The 22,809-nt window shown below is 40.0% G+C and overlaps 1 protein-coding gene across 1 annotated transcript in view; it reads left to right on the forward strand.

Moving 5' to 3' along the window:
- The window catches only part of TTN (titin), a 276,026-nt gene that overhangs the window by 63,027 nt on the left and 190,190 nt on the right, over positions 1–22,809 (forward strand). The window contains exons 46-76 of the mRNA XM_043894260.1: positions 2,490–5,243; positions 6,039–6,317; positions 8,109–8,672; positions 9,213–9,494; positions 9,594–9,872; positions 10,451–10,729; positions 10,821–11,099; positions 11,217–11,504; positions 11,616–11,894; positions 11,980–12,261; positions 12,356–12,634; positions 12,745–13,023; positions 13,126–13,404; positions 13,527–13,814; positions 13,940–14,218; positions 14,353–14,634; positions 14,736–15,014; positions 15,134–15,412; positions 15,527–15,805; positions 15,907–16,194; positions 16,440–16,718; positions 16,937–17,218; positions 18,263–18,541; positions 18,663–18,944; positions 19,687–19,965; positions 20,078–20,365; positions 20,517–20,795; positions 20,887–21,165; positions 21,269–21,547; positions 21,665–21,952; positions 22,074–22,361. Of these exons, the coding sequence (XP_043750195.1) occupies positions 2,490–5,243; positions 6,039–6,317; positions 8,109–8,672; positions 9,213–9,494; positions 9,594–9,872; positions 10,451–10,729; positions 10,821–11,099; positions 11,217–11,504; positions 11,616–11,894; positions 11,980–12,261; positions 12,356–12,634; positions 12,745–13,023; positions 13,126–13,404; positions 13,527–13,814; positions 13,940–14,218; positions 14,353–14,634; positions 14,736–15,014; positions 15,134–15,412; positions 15,527–15,805; positions 15,907–16,194; positions 16,440–16,718; positions 16,937–17,218; positions 18,263–18,541; positions 18,663–18,944; positions 19,687–19,965; positions 20,078–20,365; positions 20,517–20,795; positions 20,887–21,165; positions 21,269–21,547; positions 21,665–21,952; positions 22,074–22,361 (11,478 nt within the window). The remainder of the gene's footprint in view (positions 1–2,489; positions 5,244–6,038; positions 6,318–8,108; positions 8,673–9,212; positions 9,495–9,593; positions 9,873–10,450; positions 10,730–10,820; positions 11,100–11,216; positions 11,505–11,615; positions 11,895–11,979; positions 12,262–12,355; positions 12,635–12,744; positions 13,024–13,125; positions 13,405–13,526; positions 13,815–13,939; positions 14,219–14,352; positions 14,635–14,735; positions 15,015–15,133; positions 15,413–15,526; positions 15,806–15,906; positions 16,195–16,439; positions 16,719–16,936; positions 17,219–18,262; positions 18,542–18,662; positions 18,945–19,686; positions 19,966–20,077; positions 20,366–20,516; positions 20,796–20,886; positions 21,166–21,268; positions 21,548–21,664; positions 21,953–22,073; positions 22,362–22,809) is intronic.

The following is a 22,809-nucleotide window of genomic DNA, read 5'->3' on the forward strand; positions in this document are numbered from 1 at the left end:
CTTCTCTTAATATAATTCAGAATGCATTTTAGCTTTGCCACAGTTGACAAGAGGAATAATAGAATATAGTAATTAGATTGTGAAACTTTTCTTCTTCCAGCTCTATAAATTACTGTTATCTAATGGCTGTTTTCCACCCTGAGTTGAGCAATGTTTACATACCATGACCATATTAAATATACTAATTTTAATTGAATTATAAAACAGTCATTTAAATTTTCAAAAGAATCCACATATCCAGTTATGTTTATTATGTTTCTTTCATTTGTCAAATTTTTTATTCCCACAGTGGGAATCCCTAAAAGCCTTTCAAATTAAAGAAGAAACCTGGGAGTATATGTAGGATCTAGACAGAGCAGTCAGGCTTATACACCACCCTCCTCACTGCCCCGCAGAAGAACATTGGCTTTGCTTGCTTAGAGTCAATAACTTGTCAATATAGATACACTGTTGTGGAACTATCATTTCTGTTTCAACCAATGAGCACACAATATCTGTGGTCGTAATTATAGATATGATGTAATATATCACATCATAAATCCCTGAAATAAAACTAAGTCTTTAGAGACTGGGGGATTTATTCTACTCTTAATCACATAATGGATGTTTAAATAAATTACAAATTCAGGTTATGACAAACAAGCACGCTTTACCCAAACATTATACAGCATCACAGTAGTTCAAACCTGTTCTTAAAAAAAAGAAGAAAAGTTTTATTGCCTTTTTGGATTGACAGAAAGAGCTGTAAACTATATTTTTATGCTTATAAAAAGGTGGGCTTTATTTGATTTTGCTCATTAGAATTCTGTTAGTCTCAGGAGTGTTGAACTTGAGGATATTCAAAATAGCAATGACTGAGTAAAGAAAAATAAGCCTTGCCCACACTTGGCTTACTTACTGTTATAATTACAGTTATAATTCCATAAAAAATTAAATGGAATTTTTTATTTTCCAGCTCAATGGCATATAACTTAAAAGCCTGAGATATTAATTTCTTATGCTAGATATAAAATAAAATAAAATTGTACTATGCATAGTAAAATCTAGACATAATTATTAGCTGTTAATACTGCATGTATTTTAACTACACCTTTCATGTTTCAGCACTCTTGAATTTCATTTAATATCTTTTTATGGTTACTATACCATGTTTAGAAGAAAGGGAAAACACTGAAAATATTTCAAGGTGTTAGTGAGTAGGGGTATTTTCACTATATTGATATTCACTCCCTTTATAGATACTTTGGGAGTATAATTGAAGAGAAAGCTGACATGAGTGATAACATTATAGATTAAATGTGAAGTTATGTGGTCATTAGAATGTGAAATTAATCAATGTTTTTACAAGTTACTAATTGAAATGATAAACAATTATTTATAGGTAAGTTTTATCAGTATATTTATAGACAACAGACACTGGAGTCTTGCTCTTTACTGCTTATACATTTGTATTAAAACATAAGACTGTTCCCTGTAATGCAAGTGGAGTGAACTAATACAATAGTCAAACTACTTTTAGGTAAAGTAATAAAACTATTATTAACAGAGCTGTTCTACATACCTAACAAATTTAATGAAAAGCTAATCCCTTGTTATCAAATTACATTTCTTTCGTTCTGTTCATGAAACTTTAAAGAACATCTGTTATCCATTGCTTGTTTTTCTGTTCAATAAGACTGTATAGGTATTTCTTGTGCAATAAAATATAATCAAATTTTTAATGCTGGAGTTTTCTCTCATTTCTGATTCTCCCATTTTCTTAGCATAAGCCTCATTATAAAAGCTTTGCTGAAGTGATGTGGCAATTTACACATGCAAAAGAAGCCCTGCATTTCTAGTAACTGAAAACAGTGGTTCTCTTACAAATTCAGATCAACCATTTTCTGTAGCCACTTATTTTTAATAATGGCATCAGTTTATAAGCAGTAATTAAAACATAGTTGTTTTATTTTGGAAATAAACAGTCTTCAATTTGACAATGAGGATCATTCTTAAACTCAAGAAAATTCTAAATGTAAGAAATAAGTATGGATCTTTTTAGACATTTATTTAAATAGTCCTCAATTCTTTTTTATTTAATATTTAATATTAAATTGGTTACTTAATATTTATTGGAATTTTTAGTTAAAACTTTTGTTTTAAAGAAAATATTTGGATTCAGAATTCTTTTATTATTAATATTTAGCCAGCAGTTTCACAAACTTTAGAATTGAGACTATCACAAAGGAAAACTCATAAGAACATCTTTAAAATTTATAAACTCTTAACACAAATGAAATGGATTTGCATCAGTTGCATCAGTACAGTATTTATATGATATAACAAGCTAAGGTTAAAATTTTAGAAATGTACTTTTTGATAAATTAATCTCATGATAATTAAGTTTCAGGAATAAAGCAGAAGATTGTCGCCCGGTGTGTAATTCTTTGACTTCTTCGTTTATTTAAGTAAAATTGATAGTAAAATAATAATCATTTTTTCCCACACAGAGTTTTCTATTTCTCTTCTGTCTGCCGAGGAAGAAGGACCTCAAACCTCTAGCTGTGACCTCCAGTTATCTAATAGAACTGAAACACTTGAACCTTTGTCTGAACCTTCCCTTTATTCACCTAAATTTGATTCCAAAAAGGAGGGCAATGCCCCAGTTTTCATCAAAGAAGTGTCAAATGCTGAAATAAGCATAGGGGATGTGGCGAAGCTGTTTGTTACTGTCATTGGCATTCCCACACCCCAGATACAGTGGTTCTTTAATGGAGCAGTGTTAAGCCCTTCAGCTGACTACAAATTTGTGTTTGACGGTAATGATCACAGCTTAATCATTCTGTTCACCAGACTGGAGGATGAGGGAGAATATACATGTATTGCCAGTAATGAATATGGGCAGGCAATGTGTAGCGCATATCTGAAAATAAATCCTGAAGCCAAGGGCCATGAAGAACCAGAATCGGCAGAGGAGAAGCCCCTGGAAAAGCTCCAAGGTCCTTGTCCTCCTTACTTCCTTAAGGAGTTAAAACCAGTGCACTGTGTGCAGGGACTCCCCGCCATCTTTGAATACACGGTCCTCGGAGAGCCTGCGCCCACCGTTCTGTGGTTCAAAGAAAACAAGCAACTTTGCACCAATGTTTATTACACTGCCATTCATAATCCTGATGGTTCTGGGACATTCATCGTCAACGATCCTCAGAGAGAAGATGGCGGTCTCTATGTCTGCAAAGCGGAGAATGTGTGGGGTGAGTCCACCTCTGCAGCAGAGCTGTCTGTGCTTCTGGAAGACACAGACATGACTGATGCCGCCTGCAAAGCAGCGTCCACACCAGAGGCTCCAGAAGGTTTCCCACACACATCATTAAAGGACCCTGCACTTGAGACGTTTGACTCAGAGCGGGAAGTTGTAGCTTTCGTAAAAGATACCATTTTGAAAGCTGCTTTAATTGCAGAAGAAAAACAGCAGTTTTCTTATGAGCATGTGGTTAAAACCAATGAACTAAGCAGTCAAGTTACTTTAAAAGCTGAGCAACTGCAATCCACAGTCATGTTGGAACATGATATGCCTCCTCCTGAAAGCACCAGAGAACTTCTTTCCATCAGTGGCACTATTCATGTCCAGCCTATCAAGGAACTACCTTCCAATTTACAGCTGCAGATTGCCCAGTCTCAGGACACCCTCCCCAGAGAAGATACTCTGATGTGTCAAGAGCCTGAGTCACAGGGAGTTCTATCAGATACGGAAAAAATCTTCCCAAGTGCCACGTCCATAGAGGAAATTAGTTCGTCAACAGTTGAGCCTCTGCAGACTTTATTAGCTGAACCTGAAGAGCGCTATCCACAGTCATCAATACAAGAAACAACAGCCCATTCATATCCGACCTCTGTGGCTGAGGAAGTACTTTTATCAAAAGACAAGACAGTGTCTGCAGTGGACAGAGGGCAGAGAGAGACTTCTCAAAAGCAAGAGTCACAAAATGCTCTCTTCCTGAATCAGAGCTTAGCTGAGGGACACGCCCAAACTTTCCAGGATCCTGACATCACAGTCTCCAGGGTCCCTTCTGAACACACGTGCACAGAAAGTGAAATTTTGATGGAAAGTGTGGATCAACTGGATAGTGTGGGGCAAGATTTTGCAGCCAGGGTTGAGGAAGGCAAGTCCTTAAGGTTTCCATTAACATGTGAGGAAAAGCAGGTACTGCTCAAAGAAGAGCATTCTGACACCTTGGCATTGCCCCTGAACCAAACCGTGGAGTATAAAAAGGAGCCTATGACAGTAAATGGCGTGCAGGAGGTGCAGGGAAGTGATTTTCTTTCTAAGGAAAGTTTGCTTTCTGGTATTCCAGAAGAGCAGCGATTAAACCTGAAAACTCAGGTCCGCAGTGCTTTGCAAGCAGCAGTGGCCAGCGAGCAACTGAGTCTTTTCTCTGAATGGTTGAGAAACATTGAACAGGTGGAGGTCAAGGCCATACACTCTACCCAAGAGCCCGACTGCATTATGTGCACCTATCTGATTACCGCAGTGAAATCTTTGACAGAAGAATTAACCATCACTATTAAAGGCATTGATCCTCAAATGGCTGACTTGAAAACTGAACTGAAGGAGGCGTTGTGCTCTATATGTGAGGAAATGAACATTTTAACAGCTGAGGAGCCTGGAATTGAGAAAGGAGCCACAGTAGTCTTGCAGGAAGATGTTTCTTTTTCCAGCTCACAGAAGCTTGAAGCAATCACTGAACTAGAAGTTGAATCTAAGTATCTTATCTCAAAGGAAGAGATCAGTTATTTTAAGGTGGAGAGTCAGGTCAAAGCGGTGGGTACCACAACTGCTTCTGCTGCTGTTTCTGATGAAAAACAGGATGAGATACCAAAACCATCAGAGGAAAAAGAGAAAGTCTCTGAAGGTGGTACTGAGGAGGTTGGTACAGCAGAGATACAGGAAGCTGAGGCTGAGGAAGACAGGAAGCTCAGAGAGGATGGCCCTGCTGTACAGACTCCCTTGGTGGACACAATTGCCGAGGAAGGTGACATCATAAGCCTCACGTCATCCATAACAAATGCCAAAGAGGTGAATTGGTATTTTGAGAGTAAACTGGTCCCTTCAGATGGAAAGTTCAAGTGTTTACAGGATCAAAATACATATACGCTAGTAATCGACAAAGTAAACAGAGAGGAGCATGAAGGGGGATATACGTGCGAGGCCTTGAATGACATCGGAAAAGCAACAACTTCAGCAAAACTCACTGTAGTCAAAAGAGGTTGGATTTTTAAGGATTCAGTGGATCAAGCTCTAACATTCACTGGGTTGTAGTGACTTAGGTTTCATCACTGAGTTTTCACTTACCTGCCATTGCCAGAATTTATTTAGAGTAAAAATGAAATCACAGACATAATCATGGTTATTAACTCTTCTCCTTTTCCCTAACTGCCTTACTGGGTGGCATGTTATAGTTATACTGCTGTTTATTAAAAAAAAAAGTAAATGTATTTTCATATATTTCATAAAACTGATAAATGTTTTCAGTCTATTTCTATATGAAAATACTTTAATGATATGTAATCAAAAGCTGTCAGTGAACACCTAGTTACCCTGAAATCATCAGTTTCATTCTTAAATTCAAAATAACCATGATTAATTGTCTATTTGTGTTTCTCATTTCGATTTCTTTCTTTCTTTTTTTTTTTTTTTTTTGCTATTGTTTCACTGCATCACTTTATTTAGTAGATCATGTTTCTTTCACGTTATTCTGAGTATTCCTAGTCAGCATGGTATATTAAAAAAATATATCGTGTTGTTATGCATGTAAGCCAAAGCATCACATTTTTCACAATTCACTGGAAAATAACAATTGAATATGTTGAAAGCTGCTCATTGTCTTCTTTTGCCTTCAATGATCTTTCTCATTTTCCAGTCACTTGTCTTAAACTGCTGCAATCCATCTCACCAATTTGAACTGTTTTACTCCATTAACAGCAACAAAAGTTAGAAGGAAAAGAAAAATGTGAGGTGCCTAGTAAGGAGGCGTGCTAACAGCCTCTGCTTCCCTTTGCAGCTGCTCCAGTGATCAGGAGGAGAATTGAGCCCCTGGAAGTAGCCCTGGGCCACCTCGCCAAATTCACCTGTGAGATCCACAGCGCCCCCAATGTCCGCTTCCAGTGGTTCAAAGCTGGACGAGAAATCTATGAAAGTGACAAGTGTTCTATTCGGTCTGCAAATTATGTCACCACCCTGGAAATCCTGAGAACCCAGGTGGTTGACTGTGGCGAGTACACCTGCAAAGCTTCCAACGAGTATGGCAGCGTCAGCTGCACGGCCACCCTGACCGTGACAGGTAAATGCCACACGCAGACCCAGCTGTCGGCCCGTTTGTACCATTGCCTGTTTTCCTTGCATACAGGTGCGGGAAGCGTGTGTTCTACCGCCTGGAGAGACCAGTAGCCAACGTGGTAACACAGTGGCTCCTGCAGAGCCTGTGAGAGAGGAGAAATTCTTGTTTACAGTCCTATTTCTGACAACAGCTAAAGGAAAAAAAAATAATAACTTGTCATTTCAAGAGGATGTCAAGGAATCATACAAGCAGTGATAGTTTGGTTTGGGGTTTTGTTTTGTTCTTTTTCTTTTCTTTAAATAGTCTGGCTTGCCCCTTAGTATGAAAAATTTTCAGTACACTTTGGTGCTGCTAAACAATAAATGATGTCCCAATATATTTAATAACTTGGAATCAATTAACCAATTAAGAACAGGAAAAAGCAGAACAGGAAAAAAAGGACAGAGCATAAGACTAAAGTTAAACAAATCCTAATAAGAGGTAGGGAGGTATGACAGGACTCCAAGCTAGGAGTTTCACCCTAGGCTTTATTACTAATTTAAAAATAAGAATAACTGCACAAATATTCTGTTCTTAGTTTTCTAATAACATACAGGATGACTGTCAAGTAGGTAGCACTCAAGTCTTATTAGCAAAAAAGATTAGTAGCTCTTTCCTTTCTCTCCCTTCCTTTCCTCTCTGTCTCTCTTGCTTTCTCTCTGCCATGAGAAAATGTGACTTTGAGCTTATGAATTATGGTGTGGGATCAGGGGTGGCAATGATTCGTGTTGTTGACAGAAGCCATGCACTAAATGTCAGGGTGGGCCTGTCCTTTGGTCTTCTTTTTCTTTTTGAAGTTTTAGTTGACTTCCCATATTACCTTGACCTTCTTCTCCAATGAGAGCATGGAGGGGAAAGACAAATGCAGCACACATCATTGACTTGAAGAAGATGGGGTTACCTATAACTTCCTCTCCTCCACAACTCTTCCATGTCGGAAACTCCACACCCCAGGCCCACAGTGACCCATTTCATTGGTTTTTGCTTTGTGATCAAAGAATACCTATGCCACCAAGTGCATGGCATTATTCTTAATGACACTTCGAGAAATTTCTTTATCCAAAATAGGCCCGTTCAGTAATGGAACTAACACTTGAGCTTGAAGTCACAGAGGAAAGAAGAAAGAGGAGGATCTTGTTTAACCAGAAAGAGAGGTTCCTAAAGGCTTTCTTCCAAATGCAGAATGGACATAGAAAATTACTGCTATATATATATATATATATATATATATATATATATATATATATATATATATATTTACAAGTTTCAAGTGGTTTAGCAGATGCATTTATAGTTGAAACATGAGGGTTAGACTTTACAAAACTATTCAGACTTTTTCTATCACTCACTTAATATCCCTGCTCTTCAGAAAAGTCAAGAACATTTTCTTTATATTCCTTATACAGTCTTCTGATTTGCAGAATTAAAGTGCCAGTTGAATTGCTTATCAGATAGTTCAAACAATTAATCAGCTAATAAAATGGACAGATCTTTAGCAATTGTAAGTTAATGTTGTGAAATAAAAGAAGACTAAATTTTCTTTTATTTAAAGTGCTGTCTTGCTCCGCTATAAAAAAAAATTCTCATCCCTTTCCTTTGACGCATCTTTTCATCTTCTTAATACATTACCCTACTTTAAATAATGTCTCATGTCTATCTAAAGCTATAACTCATCTCTTCTTTTTCTTGGAATATGTAATTACAGCAGGAGCTTTGTGGGGACAAAATATAACACTGAAAACATTTCTCTTACAGAGGCATATCCACCAACCTTCTTCTCCAGACCTAAGTCCATAACGACTTTTGTGGGTAAGGCCGCCAAGTTTCTCTGCACAGTGACAGGCACTCCCGTGATTGAAACCATTTGGCAGAAAGATGGCATGGCCCTCTCACCTTCCCCTACCTGCAAGATTTCAGATGTAGACAACAAACACATTTTAGAGCTCTCAAATCTTACAGTTCACGATAGAGGAATTTACTCCTGTAAGGCTTCTAACAAGTTTGGAGCCGACACCTGCCAAGCTGAGTTGGACATAATTGACAAACCACATTTCATTAAAGAACTGGAGCCTGTACAATCGGCTATCAATAAGAAGATCCACCTTGAGGGCCAAGTAGATGAAGACAGAAAAGTCACAATTACATGGAGCAAAAATGGGCAGAGGCTCCCCCCTGGGAAAGATTATAAGATCTATTTTGAAGATAAAATAGCATCCCTTGAGATCCCGCTGGCCAAACTCAAAGATTCGGGAACCTATGTTTGCACAGCTTCCAATGAGGCTGGAAGCAGCTCCACTTCCGCGACAGTAACTATCAGAGGTAAGAAGTGTGTGAACAATGTTTCACTGCCTTCTCTGCAGGGATGCCTCAGTAGACAGATTGTTCACACACTGCAGTCGGCCCATTTTGTGATTAAAATGATTTCATCCCAGCAAATGTTTTGGTTTGGGGAAATCCTGAAATTGTTTGATTTTATTTTTTTAGTCTTTTCCAGCATTCACTTACTCTTGTTCGTTTCAAGCTGTCTGCCATTAACATAGCTTGCTTAAAACTACTTCTAAGAACTTTGAGTGTCTGGGCAATCCTTAAATATCTTCTTTCATAAAACTGCTCTTTGTCTAAGTAGAATGTGTTTAGTTTTGTTTTTGTTTGTTTATTTTTAAATCAAGAGTCTGGGAAAATGTTTTACAATCATAGAAATGTGGAAAGCTATTAAGTACACCACAGCCTGTTCAGGAATTTCATGAAGATATTTTGTGTGTGTGTTGTGTGTCTTTTTATTGTGTGATGTCTACTTTGTGTGTGTGTGCTTTATGCTTCAGATATCTTTTCCTTTTCTCTTTTGTTAACTTCATATAGAGCCACCATCCTTTGTGAAGAAGGTGGATCCTTCTTACTTAATGCTCCCAGGTGAATCAGCACGCCTCCACTGCAAGCTGAAAGGCTCACCTGTGATCCAGGTTACTTGGTTTAAAAATAACAAAGAACTTACTGAGAGTAACACAATCAGAATGTCTTTTGTCAATTCTGAGGCTGTCCTTGATATTACGGATGTAAAAGTTGAAGACAGCGGGACTTACTCGTGTGAAGCGGTGAATGACGTTGGCAGTGACAGCTGCAGTGCTGAAATAGTTGTCAAAGGTTTGTTGACTTGATCATAGTCCATTGGTTTTTAAGAAAAAATTTTCTTTTTAACTGTTTGTAGCACATAACTTATACAATACTTTCATGCTCTTGTAGAACCTCCTTCTTTCATCAAAACTCTTGAGCCTGCAGACATAGTGAGAGGAACAAATGCCCTCCTTCAGTGTGAAATCGCAGGCACTGGACCATTTGAAATTAGCTGGTTCAAGGATAAGAAGCAAATTCGAAGTAGTAAAAAGTACAGGTTGTTTTCTCAGAAGTCCACTGTGTCCCTGGAGATCTTTTCTTTTAATAGTGCAGACGTTGGTGACTATGAGTGTGTGGTTGCTAATGAAGTTGGGAAGTGTGGCTGTGTTGCAACCCACTTACTAAAAGGTTAGTGCTTGAAAAATTGATATCTCTGTAATAAATTGTCGAAATAGCTTTCTTAGCTCAAGGAAGTAAAACTGGTACACTCTCCCCTTCTCCTAATTTTTGAAAATACGTTTTGCCTTCGGTTTGACCTCAGACCCTGGGGACAATGCAGTCTTTATCTTGAGGCCAGTGTAAATATTGAGTCTCTGATGGTGGTGGTGGTTTAGTTGCTAAGTCGTACCCGACTCTTGCGACCCCATGGACTGTCGCCCACCAGGCTCCTCTGTCCATGGGATTTTCCAGGCAAGAATACTGGAGTGGGTGGCCATTTCCTTCTCCAGGGGATCTTGCGGACCCAGGAATTGAACCCGGGTCTACAAAAGTGAATTATGCAATAAGCAATTTTGTCAGCTGATAGCCATGTATCTTTGCATCTTCTTCTTGCATGGAATTGTAATACCTCTTGTGAATTGGATTTCTTTTTCTAATCAACCAACACTATGGACTGGATAAATGTAATCGAGATAAAATTCTTGAATGCACATGGTGTCAAAGTGTTTGGGAATGATCAGTTTTATATGCTGTCTTTCTTTAACTAGAACCACCAACCTTTGTAAAGAAAGTAGATGATTTTACTGCACTGGCGGGACAGACAGTTACCTTACAAGCTGCCGTGAGAGGGTCAGAACCAATTTCTGTCACATGGATGAAAGGACAGGAGATCATTAAAGAAGATGGAAAGATCAAAATGAGTTTTGCCAATGGTGTGGCAGTCTTGATAATCCCTGATGTGCAGATTAGTTTTGGTGACAAATACACATGCCTGGCTGAAAATGAAGCTGGAAGCCAAACGTCTGTTGGGGAATTAATAGTTAAAGGTTCGTGGAGGAATGTTTTGAATTGATATTTCCTTTAAAAATGAAACCTTAATCGACACTGCAGAATTCTAACTATTTAATACCATTGTAGAACCCGCTAAAATCATTGAGAGAGCAGAACTGATCCAAGTGACCGCGGGAGACCCAGCCACGCTGGAGTACACAGTCACAGGCACCCCAGAACTCAAGCCAAAATGGTACAAAGATGGGAGACCTTTGGTCGCCAGTAAAAAGTATAGGATAAGCTTTAAAAACAATGTTGCCCAACTCAAATTTTATTCGGCTGAACTGCACGATAGTGGCCAGTACATGTTTGAGATTTCGAATGAAGTGGGCAGCAGCTCCTGTGAGACAACCTTCACTGTCTTAGGTTAGTATCCATAGAAACCTGTGCTCCCATATTCCTTTGAAACCCAACTGACAAAACCCTAAAATCACTGCGCCCTTTTCTGCATTGTTCTTTCTTCCCTTCTTGTGCCATGAACAGATCGAGACATTGCTCCATTCTTCACCAAACCCCTTCGCAACGTGGACAGTGTGGTTAGTGGCACCTGCAGGCTGGACTGCAAAATTGCTGGCTCCCTCCCCATGAGGGTGTCCTGGTATAAGGATGGTAAAGAAATAGCCTCCTCTGACAGATACAGAATAGCCTTTGTGGAAGGCACAGCCTCTTTGGAGATAAGCAGAGTAGACATGAGTGATGCCGGGAATTTTACCTGTCGAGCCACGAATTCTGTGGGAAGCAAAGACTGCAGCGGAGCCCTGATTGTGCAAGGTTGGCTGGAGACTGTGCCTTTCATTCTTATGTAAATGATGTTCAACTTAAGGTATCTTCCTTTCAGTGGCACCTCTTAACTCTTTGAAATTCTTTCTTATACTCCTTTAGAACCACCCAGTTTTGTAACTAAACCTGCATCAAAGGATGTCCTGCCTGGCTCGGCTGTGTGCCTGAAGAGCACCTTCCAAGGGTCTACCCCTTTCACAATCAGATGGTTTAAGGGTGACAAAGAGCTGGTTTCTGGTGGAAGCTGCTATATCAACAAAGAAGCTTTAGAAAGTTCCCTGGAACTGTATGCAGTAAAAACCACCGATTCAGGCACATATACCTGTAAAGTCAGCAACGTGGCCGGAGCTGTGGAGTGCAGTGCAAACTTATTTGTAAAAGGTTTGCAGAATTTCCTTGACATCTTTGAGCTACCATTGTTAGTTCTTGCCTCTTTCTCACATCTCTGAATGACTTCCTTCCACAGAACCTGCCACATTTGTCGAAAGATTAGAACTGTCCCAGCTGTTAAAGAAGGGAGACACCACCCAGCTCGCCTGCAAAGTCACGGGCACCCCTCCAATTAAAATAACGTGGTTTGCAAATGATAGAGAAATTAAGGAGAGCAGCAAACATAAAATGTCTTTTGTGGAGTCCACTGCGGTTCTAAGACTTACAGATATTGCTGTCGAAGACAGTGGTGAATATATGTGTGAGGCTCAAAATGAGGCTGGCAGTGACCACTGCAGTAGCATTCTGATAGTCAAAGGTTTGTGTCCACATCGTCCCTTGTGTCACCAAAGTTATGGCCCGGGGCACAGACTCCATTCGCATTAACTCAAAATAATTCCTTTCCACTGTAGAGTCACCTTACTTTACCAAGGAATTTAAGCCCATTGAAGTGTTGAAGGAATATGACGTCATGTTGCTGGCTGAGGTGGCGGGCACGCCTCCCTTTGAGATCACTTGGTTCAAAGACAACACCACACTTCGAAGTGGCAGGAAGTATAAGACCTTCATTCAGGATCAGCTGGTTAGCCTGCAGATCCTCAAGTTTGTAGCTGCGGACGCGGGTGAATACCAGTGTCGGGTCACCAATGAGGTGGGCAGCAGCACTTGCAGTGCCAGGGTGACTTTAAGAGGTTAGTGTCAGTGCTAAGGACGGACTGGCTTCTCTTTGGAGTCGATGCTTTTGTATTAAGCTGGTTTTGCTCTAGAGTCAGTATTGATTGAGAATTCGTTCTTCCGCTAGAACCCCCAACCTTTGTAAAGAAGATCGAAAGCACCAGCTCCCTTAGAGGAGGCACCGCTGCCTTCCAGGCCATGCTGAAGGGCTCCCTGCCCATCACGGTGACTTGGCTAAAAGACAACGAGGAGATCACTGAAGATGATCACATAAGAATGACCTTTGAGAACAATGTGGCAAGTCTGTACCTCAGTGGCATTGAAGTCAAGCACGATGGGAAATATGTTTGCCAGGCCAAAAACGATGCAGGAATACAAAGGTGTTCCGCAGTACTCTCAGTAAAAGGTTGGTTCAGAAAGCTCACTGTGGGTTCTAGGGAAAAAATGCAGATGTAAGCCTTTAAGCAGAGCCATTCACAACCCACACCTATCCCTTTGTTTTCCATAGAACCTGCAACAATCATTGAGGAGGCTGTGTCTATAGATGTCACCCATGGAGACCCTGCCACTTTGCAGGTTAAATTTTCAGGGACTAAGGAGATTACAGCCAAATGGTTTAAAGACGGCCAAGAATTGACCCTGGGCCAAAAATATAAAATCAGTGTCACTGACACTGTCTCTATACTGAAGATTATTTCTACAGAAAAGAGAGATAGTGGTGAATATACTTTTGAAGTCCAAAATGATGTCGGGAGGAGCAGCTGCAAGGCTAGCATTAATGTCTTAGGTTGGTACAGCTTTTCTATGGCAAGGAACTGGGCATTTCTATGCTCTTTATCTCTTTCACTTTTAGGAAAAAAGTATAAATCAGTAGATTGACTTTTTTTTTTTTACTTTTTCGTTGCATAGATCTTATCATACCTCCATCATTCACCAAAAAGCTGAAGAAAATGGACAGCATTAAAGGGTCTTCCATTGACTTAGAATGTATAGTGGCCGGGTCACACCCCATAAGCATCCAGTGGTTCAAAGATGACCAAGAAATAACAGCTAGTGAAAAATACAAGTTCTCTTTTCATGACAATACTGCCTTCTTGGAAATCAGTCAGCTGGAAGGTTCAGACAGTGGCACCTACACTTGTTCTGCCACTAACAAGGCAGGACACAACCAGTGCAGTGGCCATCTGACAGTCAAAGGTTGGCAAATTTTGTCTCTGCCTCTCAAGAACTTACTGCTCTCTCATTTCTTAATTCTTTCCTTGACTGATCAGTTCTAAAATAAACCTTCCTTTCCCCTTTTGCTTCTTCTTCTTTCACCCCAGAACCCCCTTACTTCCTGGAAAAGCCACAGTCACAAGATGTCAATCCCAATACAAGGGTTCAATTAAAGGCACTTGTGGGTGGCTCTGCACCCATGACAATAAAGTGGTTTAAAGATAACAAAGAGTTGCACTCCGGAGCGGCTCGCTCAGTCTGGAAGGATGACACCTCCACCATCCTGGAGCTCTTTTCAGCCAAAGCTGCCGATTCGGGGACCTACATTTGCCAACTGAGCAATGATGTTGGCACAGCAACCACTAAAGCCACTCTCTTTGTGAAAGGTCTGGTCTCTCTATCTTCTCACTGTCTTGCTTGCCTAGATTTTCTTCAGGGGAGAGGGTTTGAGAAAACAGTTTTGCTCATTGGTCTTTAGTATAAAAAATGTTCAACATCACATGTTTTTCCCCATCTTTAGAACCTCCTCAATTCATTAAGAAGCCCAGCCCAGTGCTAGTGCTGAGGAACGGACAGTCCACGACATTTGAATGCCAGATAACAGGCACTCCTGAAATCAGAGTTTCTTGGTACCTGGACGGGAATGAAATAACAGCCGTTCAGAAACATGGCATTTCCTTCATTGATGGTTTAGCCACTTTCCAGATATCTGGGGCCAGGGTGGAAAATAGTGGGACTTACGTCTGTGAAGCTCAAAACGATGCAGGCACTGCAAGCTGCAGCATTGAGTTAAAAGTGAAAGGTGTGTTACTGCTTCTCTTTTCCATTGTGGCTATGCTCCTGGCTGGTCCCTGGGTCTTCCCTGGAGTAAGCTGTTCTTCTGTCTCCCTTTTGAATCTTTAGAACCTCCCACCTTTATCAGGGAGCTGAAACCCGTGGAGGTAGTCAAAGATAGTGATGTGGAGCTGGAGTGTGAAGTTATGGGAACATCTCCATTCCAAGTCACTTGGCTGAGGAATAACAAGGAAATTCGGAGCAGCAAAAAATACACCCTGACTGACAGAGTGTCAGTGTTTAACCTCAACATAAACAGATGTGACCCTTCAGACACTGGTGACTACCAGTGCATCGTGTCCAATGAAGGCGGCAGCTGCTCTTGTAGCGCTCGAGTCTCTCTGAAAGGTCAGTTGGATGCAAGGGAGCTGGCTGCCCAATACAAATTCTGTAATGTTTTCATCTTGTGATGATGGGTAGAAGTTCAGATATACCTCCTCTTCTCATACTGTCTACTTTAATCACAGAGCCACCCTCGTTCATAAAGAAGATAGAAAACATCACTACTGTTTTGAAAAGTTCTGCCACCTTTCAGAGCACTGTGGCGGGCTCGCCTCCCATTTCTGTCACCTGGCTCAAGGATGATCAGATTATGGATGAAGATGATAATGTTCACATGTCCTTTGTGAACAACGTGGCCACACTTCAAATTAGATCTGTGGATAATGGACACAGTGGGAGGTACACGTGTCAAGCCAAGAACGAGTCAGGAGTTGAGAGGTGTTATGCATTCCTTTTGGTACAAGGTGTGTAAGCTAGCCCCTTTTTCAGAGTTATTCTGTGGAGACAATTTCACAAGCGATGCCTTTTTTCCATGGAATTATGAGTGCAGCTCATCCATGTTTTCATTCTTACTACAGAACCCGCTCAGATCATAGAGAAAGCTAAATCTGTCGATGTAACTGAGAAAGACCCAGTGACATTGGAGTGTGTTGTGGCCGGAACGCCAGAACTCAAAGTCAAGTGGCTTAAAGATGGGAAACAGATTGTGCCTAGTAGATATTTTTCGATGAGTTTTGAAAACAACGTGGCCAGTTTTAGGATTCAGTCAGTAATGAAGCAAGACAGCGGCGAGTACACTTTCAAGGTGGAAAATGACTTTGGAAGCAGTAGCTGTGATGCCTACCTGAGAGTACTAGGTTTGTACTCTGGGCCCCAGTCAGCTCCCCTTATGTATATTATGTCCTTGGTAAACAAGTGGCAACATTTAATGGATGTGTTTATTATTTGCATTGGACAGATCAAGATATTCCTCCATCATTCACCAAAAAGTTAACCAAAATGGATAAAGTTCTAGGCTCTTCCATTCATATGGAGTGCAAAGTTTCTGGCTCACTTCCTATTAGTGCTCAGTGGTTTAAGGATGGAAAAGAAATATCTACAAGTGCAAAATACAGACTCGTCTGTCATGAGAACACAATATCACTGGATGTTAACAATCTGGAATTAGAAGACACTGCGAATTACACATGCCGAGTATCAAACATAGCAGGGGATGCGGCATGCAGCGGCATCTTGACTGTAAAAGGTTAGAATTTCTTAACCTCTTCCTGGCTCTTCTCTCTGGTTGCTTTTAAATGTAACCCTCTTTCCTGGTGTCCTTTAAAACTTAAAATCGCCATAATTCTGTTTCTTTAGATACATCTATGTTGAGTTGAAGAAATATTCAGTCATTACCTCTTTTCAGTAATGTTTTCTTACATGTGCTTAAAACTGTTGAAATAATCCAACTACAAGGCATTTAATCATGTGCATTTCTCTTAAAATCTGTAGAACCTCCAAGCTTCCTAGTGAAACCTGAGCGACAGCAAGCCATACCTGACTCTACGGTGGAATTTAAAGCTGTGCTGAAAGGAACACCACCATTTAAAATCAAGTGGTTTAAGGATGATGTGGAACTTGCCTCTGGACCTAAATGTTTCATTGGCTTGGAAGGGTCAACCAGCTTCTTAAATCTGTACTCAGTGGATGCTTCCAAGACCGGACAGTATACTTGCCAAGTTACCAATGATGTTGGTAGCGACTCTTGTACCACAGTGCTGCTTGTGACAGGTGTGCAAGCTTGATTGTTTTATGTTTCTGTCTGACCTGTGGCTCTGGCCCTTTCTCTAATCTTTTACAATTCATCTACCCAGTCAAGAAAATACCCTTCTATTTGCCAGGCATTATTCATGTTTCATGTTTTTCTCTTTCTTGTACTACATAACTGAATTTTTGTTATTTATATCTGTTATGTTCCCTCATAATCTCCTCTTTTCTTCACTCCCTAGAACCACCAAAGTTTGTAAAGAAACTAGAAGCGACCAAAATAGTGAAAGCAGGTGACTCAGCACGACTTGAATGCAAAATAACTGGATCCCCAGACATCAGAGTTGTCTGGTACAGAAATGAACATGAACTCCCAGCCAGTGATAAATACAGAATGGCTTTCATTGACTCGGTGGCCGTCTTACAGATGAATAATCTTGGTACTGAGGACACTGCGGATTTCATTTGTGAGGCTCAGAATCTTGCTGGCAGCACAAGCTGTAGTACCAAGGTTATTGTAAAAGGTAGAAACCTCTTTCTTCTCTTCCTCATCACCTGAAGCCCACCTTCTTCTCCTCTGCCTATCAGAGCTCTTCATTGTTTTACTGTCATTTTTAGCTTCCCTATGACATAACAGGACATTTTCCCAAATAGTATTATTTCTGTTTTTAGATGTTTTTCTTAAGACTTGCTTACATATAGATAATCATTCTGAGATATTTTTTCTTGTTATGCCAATGTCATAATTCTAATCACCTCAACATATTAGCCAAGCAGTTCAAATTTGATGTTTCAAAACACTCAAAAAAGGAAGGCATTTTAAAATTAACTTTTGCCTTCAGTCAGCTTACAAATATATCATCATCCTCAGCATGATATTTATCTTTTATTTAAAACAAAGACTATTTACCACATATATCCCAAGTTTCAAGCAATAGAGGTTTTAACCTTACATTTACAATAGGACAGTTATATATATTTTTTCTCTCTCCAAAACTAGTTCCTAGTTTTTAAAATAAGATCACTGTACCTTGTTGTCAACAGTACTAGTATTTTCCAGGATTTTTGTCACAGAATCTAAGTTTGTCATATTGTGAGGCAGTTATTGCAAAAACCACTTTTTTATGTGGAAGACTTAGAGCACAGATGTTGTGATAACTTCCAAGTATCCCAACAGTAAAGCACATACAAAAAAATTTCATCTCTGAAGTCAGGAGCCCATACCTCGTGCAGATCATATTAATCCTTACACTTGGGTTTGGAGGTTTGTTTGGTTTTTGTTTTGTTTTACAATTTCACATCAATCTTTACTAAATTAGTAAAGTGCTGTAGACAGAATGTTGAGCTGCTCAGTAGGGTTGCCTGGGGTCTAGTCTGGGTCCTCAGCCAGTGAAGCCAAGTGATTCTCTAAAGGCCCTATTGCTTCTCTGAAGCTATTATTCTTCAACACTAAAGTGATAGTGCCAGACCTGTGTTAGTATTTTAACTCTTTCTTCCAATTTTTAAACAAAGAAAAACATTATATGAGTTAAGTAGCCCAGTTCATGAGGAATTCTTCTTTTTTACAGAACCACCTGTTTTTAGCAGCTTCCCTCCTGTGGTAGAAACTCTTAAAAATGCTGAAGTTAGTATTGAATGTGAACTTTCGGGAACACCACCATTTGAGGTGGTTTGGTACAAAGATAAGCGACAACTCCGAAGCAGCAAGAAATATAAGATTGCGTCCAAAAATTTCCATGCAAGTATTCACATTCTCAATGTTGACACTTCAGACATTGGTGAATACCACTGCAAAGCACAGAACGAAGTGGGTAGTGATACGTGCATTTGTACTGTAAAACTGAAAGGTAAGCATTATTTCCTGCACGTGGCAGAAATGGCAGGAACGTGCAAAATGGTTATTTGTTTTCTCTTTTTCATTATCTGGACAATCTTTCCAACAATCTCCATCCATCTTTCCCTGTTCAGAACCACCAAGATTTGTCTCCAAGCTGAACAGCCTCACTGTTGTAGCCGGTGAGCCTGCTGAGTTACAAGCATCCATAGAAGGCACCCAGCCTATTTCTGTCCAGTGGCTTAAAGAGAAGGAAAAAGTGGTTAGAGAAAGTGAAAACATCAGAATTACATTTGTGGAAAATGTTGCCACTCTGCAGTTTTCAAAAGCAGAACCAGCTGATGCTGGGAAGTATATCTGCCAAATCAAGAATGACGGCGGGATGAGGGAGAACATAGCCACGTTGACTGTTTTAGGTTGGTACAATATGGTGCAGTAGTTCGCTGATATAAGGAGGTGCCAAACACTGAGATGACTTACTAAGAGATGGTAGAATTTCCTTTTTTTAATTTCTAGAACTATATAGATCCTCGCCTATTTCAAAGGTTTATGGAAAAGGACCTTTCAAACACTCTTCTGTGTCTGTGATCCTAACAAAAATTAACCATTTTTATTGTTTTCTTGATGAATTAGCAGAGAAAATCATGACTGTCTTTTGTTTAACCATGAAAAAAATGAGAGTCCAACACATGCTACAAGGAGATTTTTTTTCTCTCAAGTATCAGTGTTTAAGCTGACAAAAACTCCAAAGATCAAAGTTTGATAAGAATGACTTGCACTTTCATCTTTGGGCATATTCATTTTTAATTTTGCAGTTGTTTGAATAATAACTGTCAAAAAACTATCTGGAGCACCTTAATGTAGAACAACAATACTGAGCAATTTATAGCAACATGTGGGCTTTGTTCTAGAGAGGGTCAAGTACAAATCAATATATGACACTGAATTATTTCAGAAGTTGAATAATGCAAAAGCATATTTCTTAATAATTCCTATAATTTCATGACAGCATGTAATTATGGAATCTCATTTTAAGGTCTAGAGAAAGAGGGTCTAAAGATACCCATATAATTGGAAGAAACAGTGTTAATGAATTTCATAGCAGAGACACGGTGGAGCTAACAGGCTTTAACAGACGGCCATCACGTTTTATTTCAGAGCCTGCGGTCATTGTCGAGAAAGCAGGTTCGATGACGGTGGCTGTGGGAGAAACTTGCTCTCTGGAGTGTAAGGTGGCTGGCACTCCCGAACTCTCAGTCGAATGGTACAAGGATGGGAAGCTGTTGACCAGCAGCCAAAAGCACAAATTTAGCTTCTACAACAAAATCTCTTCCTTAAAGATTCTCTCTGTTGAAAAGCAGGATGCAGGCACGTACACTTTCCAGGTTCAAAATAATGTTGGAAAAAGCAGCTGCACAGCGGTGGTGGATGTTTCAGGTTAGTTGAGATGTGTTCTCCCCATTGCTTCAGCAGATTCCTTTCACAAGCTTCTTCCCTCGAGTCTCTTCTGTTCTTGCAAACCGCAAGTCTCTTGCCTCCCCTCATGCAGACCGAATGGTTCCTCCCTCTTTCACACGAAGACTGAAAGATACCATTGGAGTGCTGGGTACATCTTGCATCTTGGAGTGCAAAGTAGCCGGATCATCACCAATCTCTGTTGCCTGGTTTCATGAGAAAACCAAGATTGTCAGTGGAGCGAAGTACCAGACTACATTCTCAGATAACGTCTGCACATTGCAGCTCAATTCTCTGGACTCATCAGATATGGGCAGTTACACGTGTGTGGCTGCTAATGTCGCGGGGTCTGATGAGTGCCGTGCAGTGTTGGCTGTACAAGGTCAGTCTCAGACACTCACATCCTTTCTTACAAGTTCTTCTTTCGGTGTTCATCCCTGCTGACACATTCAAAAGGTGTCTTCTTTTTGATAAAAATCGCAACTAAATCTGAAACTTACAGGATCTTTTCATTGTCCTCCTTGCTTGTATAGAACCACCCTCTTTCGTGAAGGAACCTGAACCTTTGGAAGTACTACCAGGCAAAAACATCACCTTCACAAGTGTTATTAGAGGAACCCCTCCATTTAGGGTCGGCTGGTTCAGAGGTGCCAGAGAACTGGTAAAAGGAGACAGGTGCAACATCTATTTTGAAGACACTGTGGCAGAACTGGAATTATTTAATGTCGACATCTCTCAGAGCGGGGAATACACCTGTGTGGTTTCTAACAACGCTGGCCAAGCATCCTGCTCTACCCGCCTCTTTGTAAAAGGTTTGCTCAGTGCATTGTGCTTCCTGCTCTTTAAGTGGCATCTTTGTTCATTTTTTACTGTGTTTAATGGCTATGCTTTGTCACTCCCCAGAACCAGCTGTGTTTGTGAAGAAACTGAGTGATCACTCTGTAGAACCAGGGAAATCCATCATTTTGGAAAGTACCTACATGGGAACACTCCCCATTTCAGTTACATGGAAAAAGGATGGTTTCAACATCACACCCTCTGAAAAATGCAACATAGTCACAACAGAGAAGACCTGCATCCTGGAAATTCTGAACAGCACAAAAAGAGATGCAGGACAGTATTCCTGCGAGATTGAAAATGAGGCGGGAAGGGATGTTTGCCAAGCTCTGGTGTCTACATTAGGTGTGTTTCTTATTCTCAGATGATTGGCATTTGTCTAGCGTGAGGCATGGTTTGTGTGGTTTTCTTTAATCCCAGTTGCTGATCGTGAACCTTTCTTCTTTAGAACCACCTTATTTTGTTACGGAATTGGAGCCTCTGGAGGCATCAGTGGGAGATTCGGTTTCTTTACAATGCCAAGTTGCTGGGACCCCAGAAATTACAGTGTCTTGGTACAAAGGTGATACCAAGTTACGGCCAACTCCTGAATACAGGACTTATTTTACAAACAATGTGGCCACGCTTGTTTTTAACAAAGTGAACATCAATGACAGTGGAGAGTACACATGTAAAGCAGAAAACAGCATAGGATCTGCCACTTCTAAGACTGTCTTCAGAATTCAAGGTGATGATTTTGTTTCACAAATTAAGGAATTTCTTCTTCCTTATCTTCACACTTACCTTTATGGGGAAAATTTTGTTTCACCTACTAATGCCTCAAGTATTACTTGTCTTCCTACAGAGCGCCAACTCCCACCTTCCTTTGCAAGACAATTAAAGGACATTGAACAAACTGTTGGGTTACCAGTTACCCTCACTTGTCGATTGAATGGCTCTGCACCCATCCAAGTGAGCTGGTACAGAGATGGGGTACTTTTACGAGATGATGAAAATCTACAGACATCGTTTGTAGATAATGTGGCAACTTTAAAAATTTTGCAAACAGACTTGAGTCACTCTGGCCAGTACTCTTGTTCAGCTTCTAATCCACTTGGGACAGCGTCTTCCAGTGCTAGACTGACAGCGAGAGGTTTGTTCCCATGTTACTCTTTTCTCTTTGCAAACCATGACTTCCTGTTCATTGTCAAAGTAGAAATAGCCAATAAAGAACAACAGCAAAAAGCATGTTGATTTTTCTTCTCATCTTCCAGAGCCTAAGAAGTCACCCTTCTTTGACATCAAGCCTGTATCTATAGATGTGATTGCTGGGGAAAGTGCTGACTTTGAGTGTCATGTTACTGGTGCTCAACCAATGCGAATTACTTGGTCAAAAGATAACAAGGAGATCCGTCCTGGAGGAAACTACACAATTACATGTGTGGGAAACACTCCCCATTTGAGAATTCTTAAAGTAGGCAAAGGAGACTCTGGTCAATACACTTGCCAAGCAACCAATGATGTTGGCAAAGACATGTGCTCTGCTCAACTCAGTGTAAAAGGTATCTCTACATGGCACTGACCAATACTTGTTCTCTCCCATGTTGTACAGTTTTCTTCAGAAAGGCTTCTTTACTTTTTAAATGTTTGGGGTGAACTAACTAGATCATATTAGAATTTGTATATTAGTGTTGGAGGCAACATTAATCAAAGTTCTATTTTCCTTTTTATTTTGTTTTTTAAATTAGTGTGTCTCTAAGCATAATCTTATCAGAGTGTTGTTCCTGTGAAATTTGTTAAATGTCATTTCATCTCTTTTTTTCACTCTTTCCTGTTATATGGCATTCTGAATTATCATTTTGATCAAATACTTCTATAAAACATTAACTTACATGTTTTAGTTCCTATATCCCAACTACAAGATTAACTTGTCAATTAAGTTCTCTATTAAAAATAGTGAAAGTTTATTTAACAGAAAAAATGTATATTTTATCATGAAATTCTCAGAAA

The sequence above is a fragment of the Cervus elaphus genome, chromosome 33 (assembly GCF_910594005.1).
Source record: "Cervus elaphus chromosome 33, mCerEla1.1, whole genome shotgun sequence".
Taxonomy (NCBI): domain Eukaryota; kingdom Metazoa; phylum Chordata; class Mammalia; order Artiodactyla; family Cervidae; genus Cervus; species Cervus elaphus.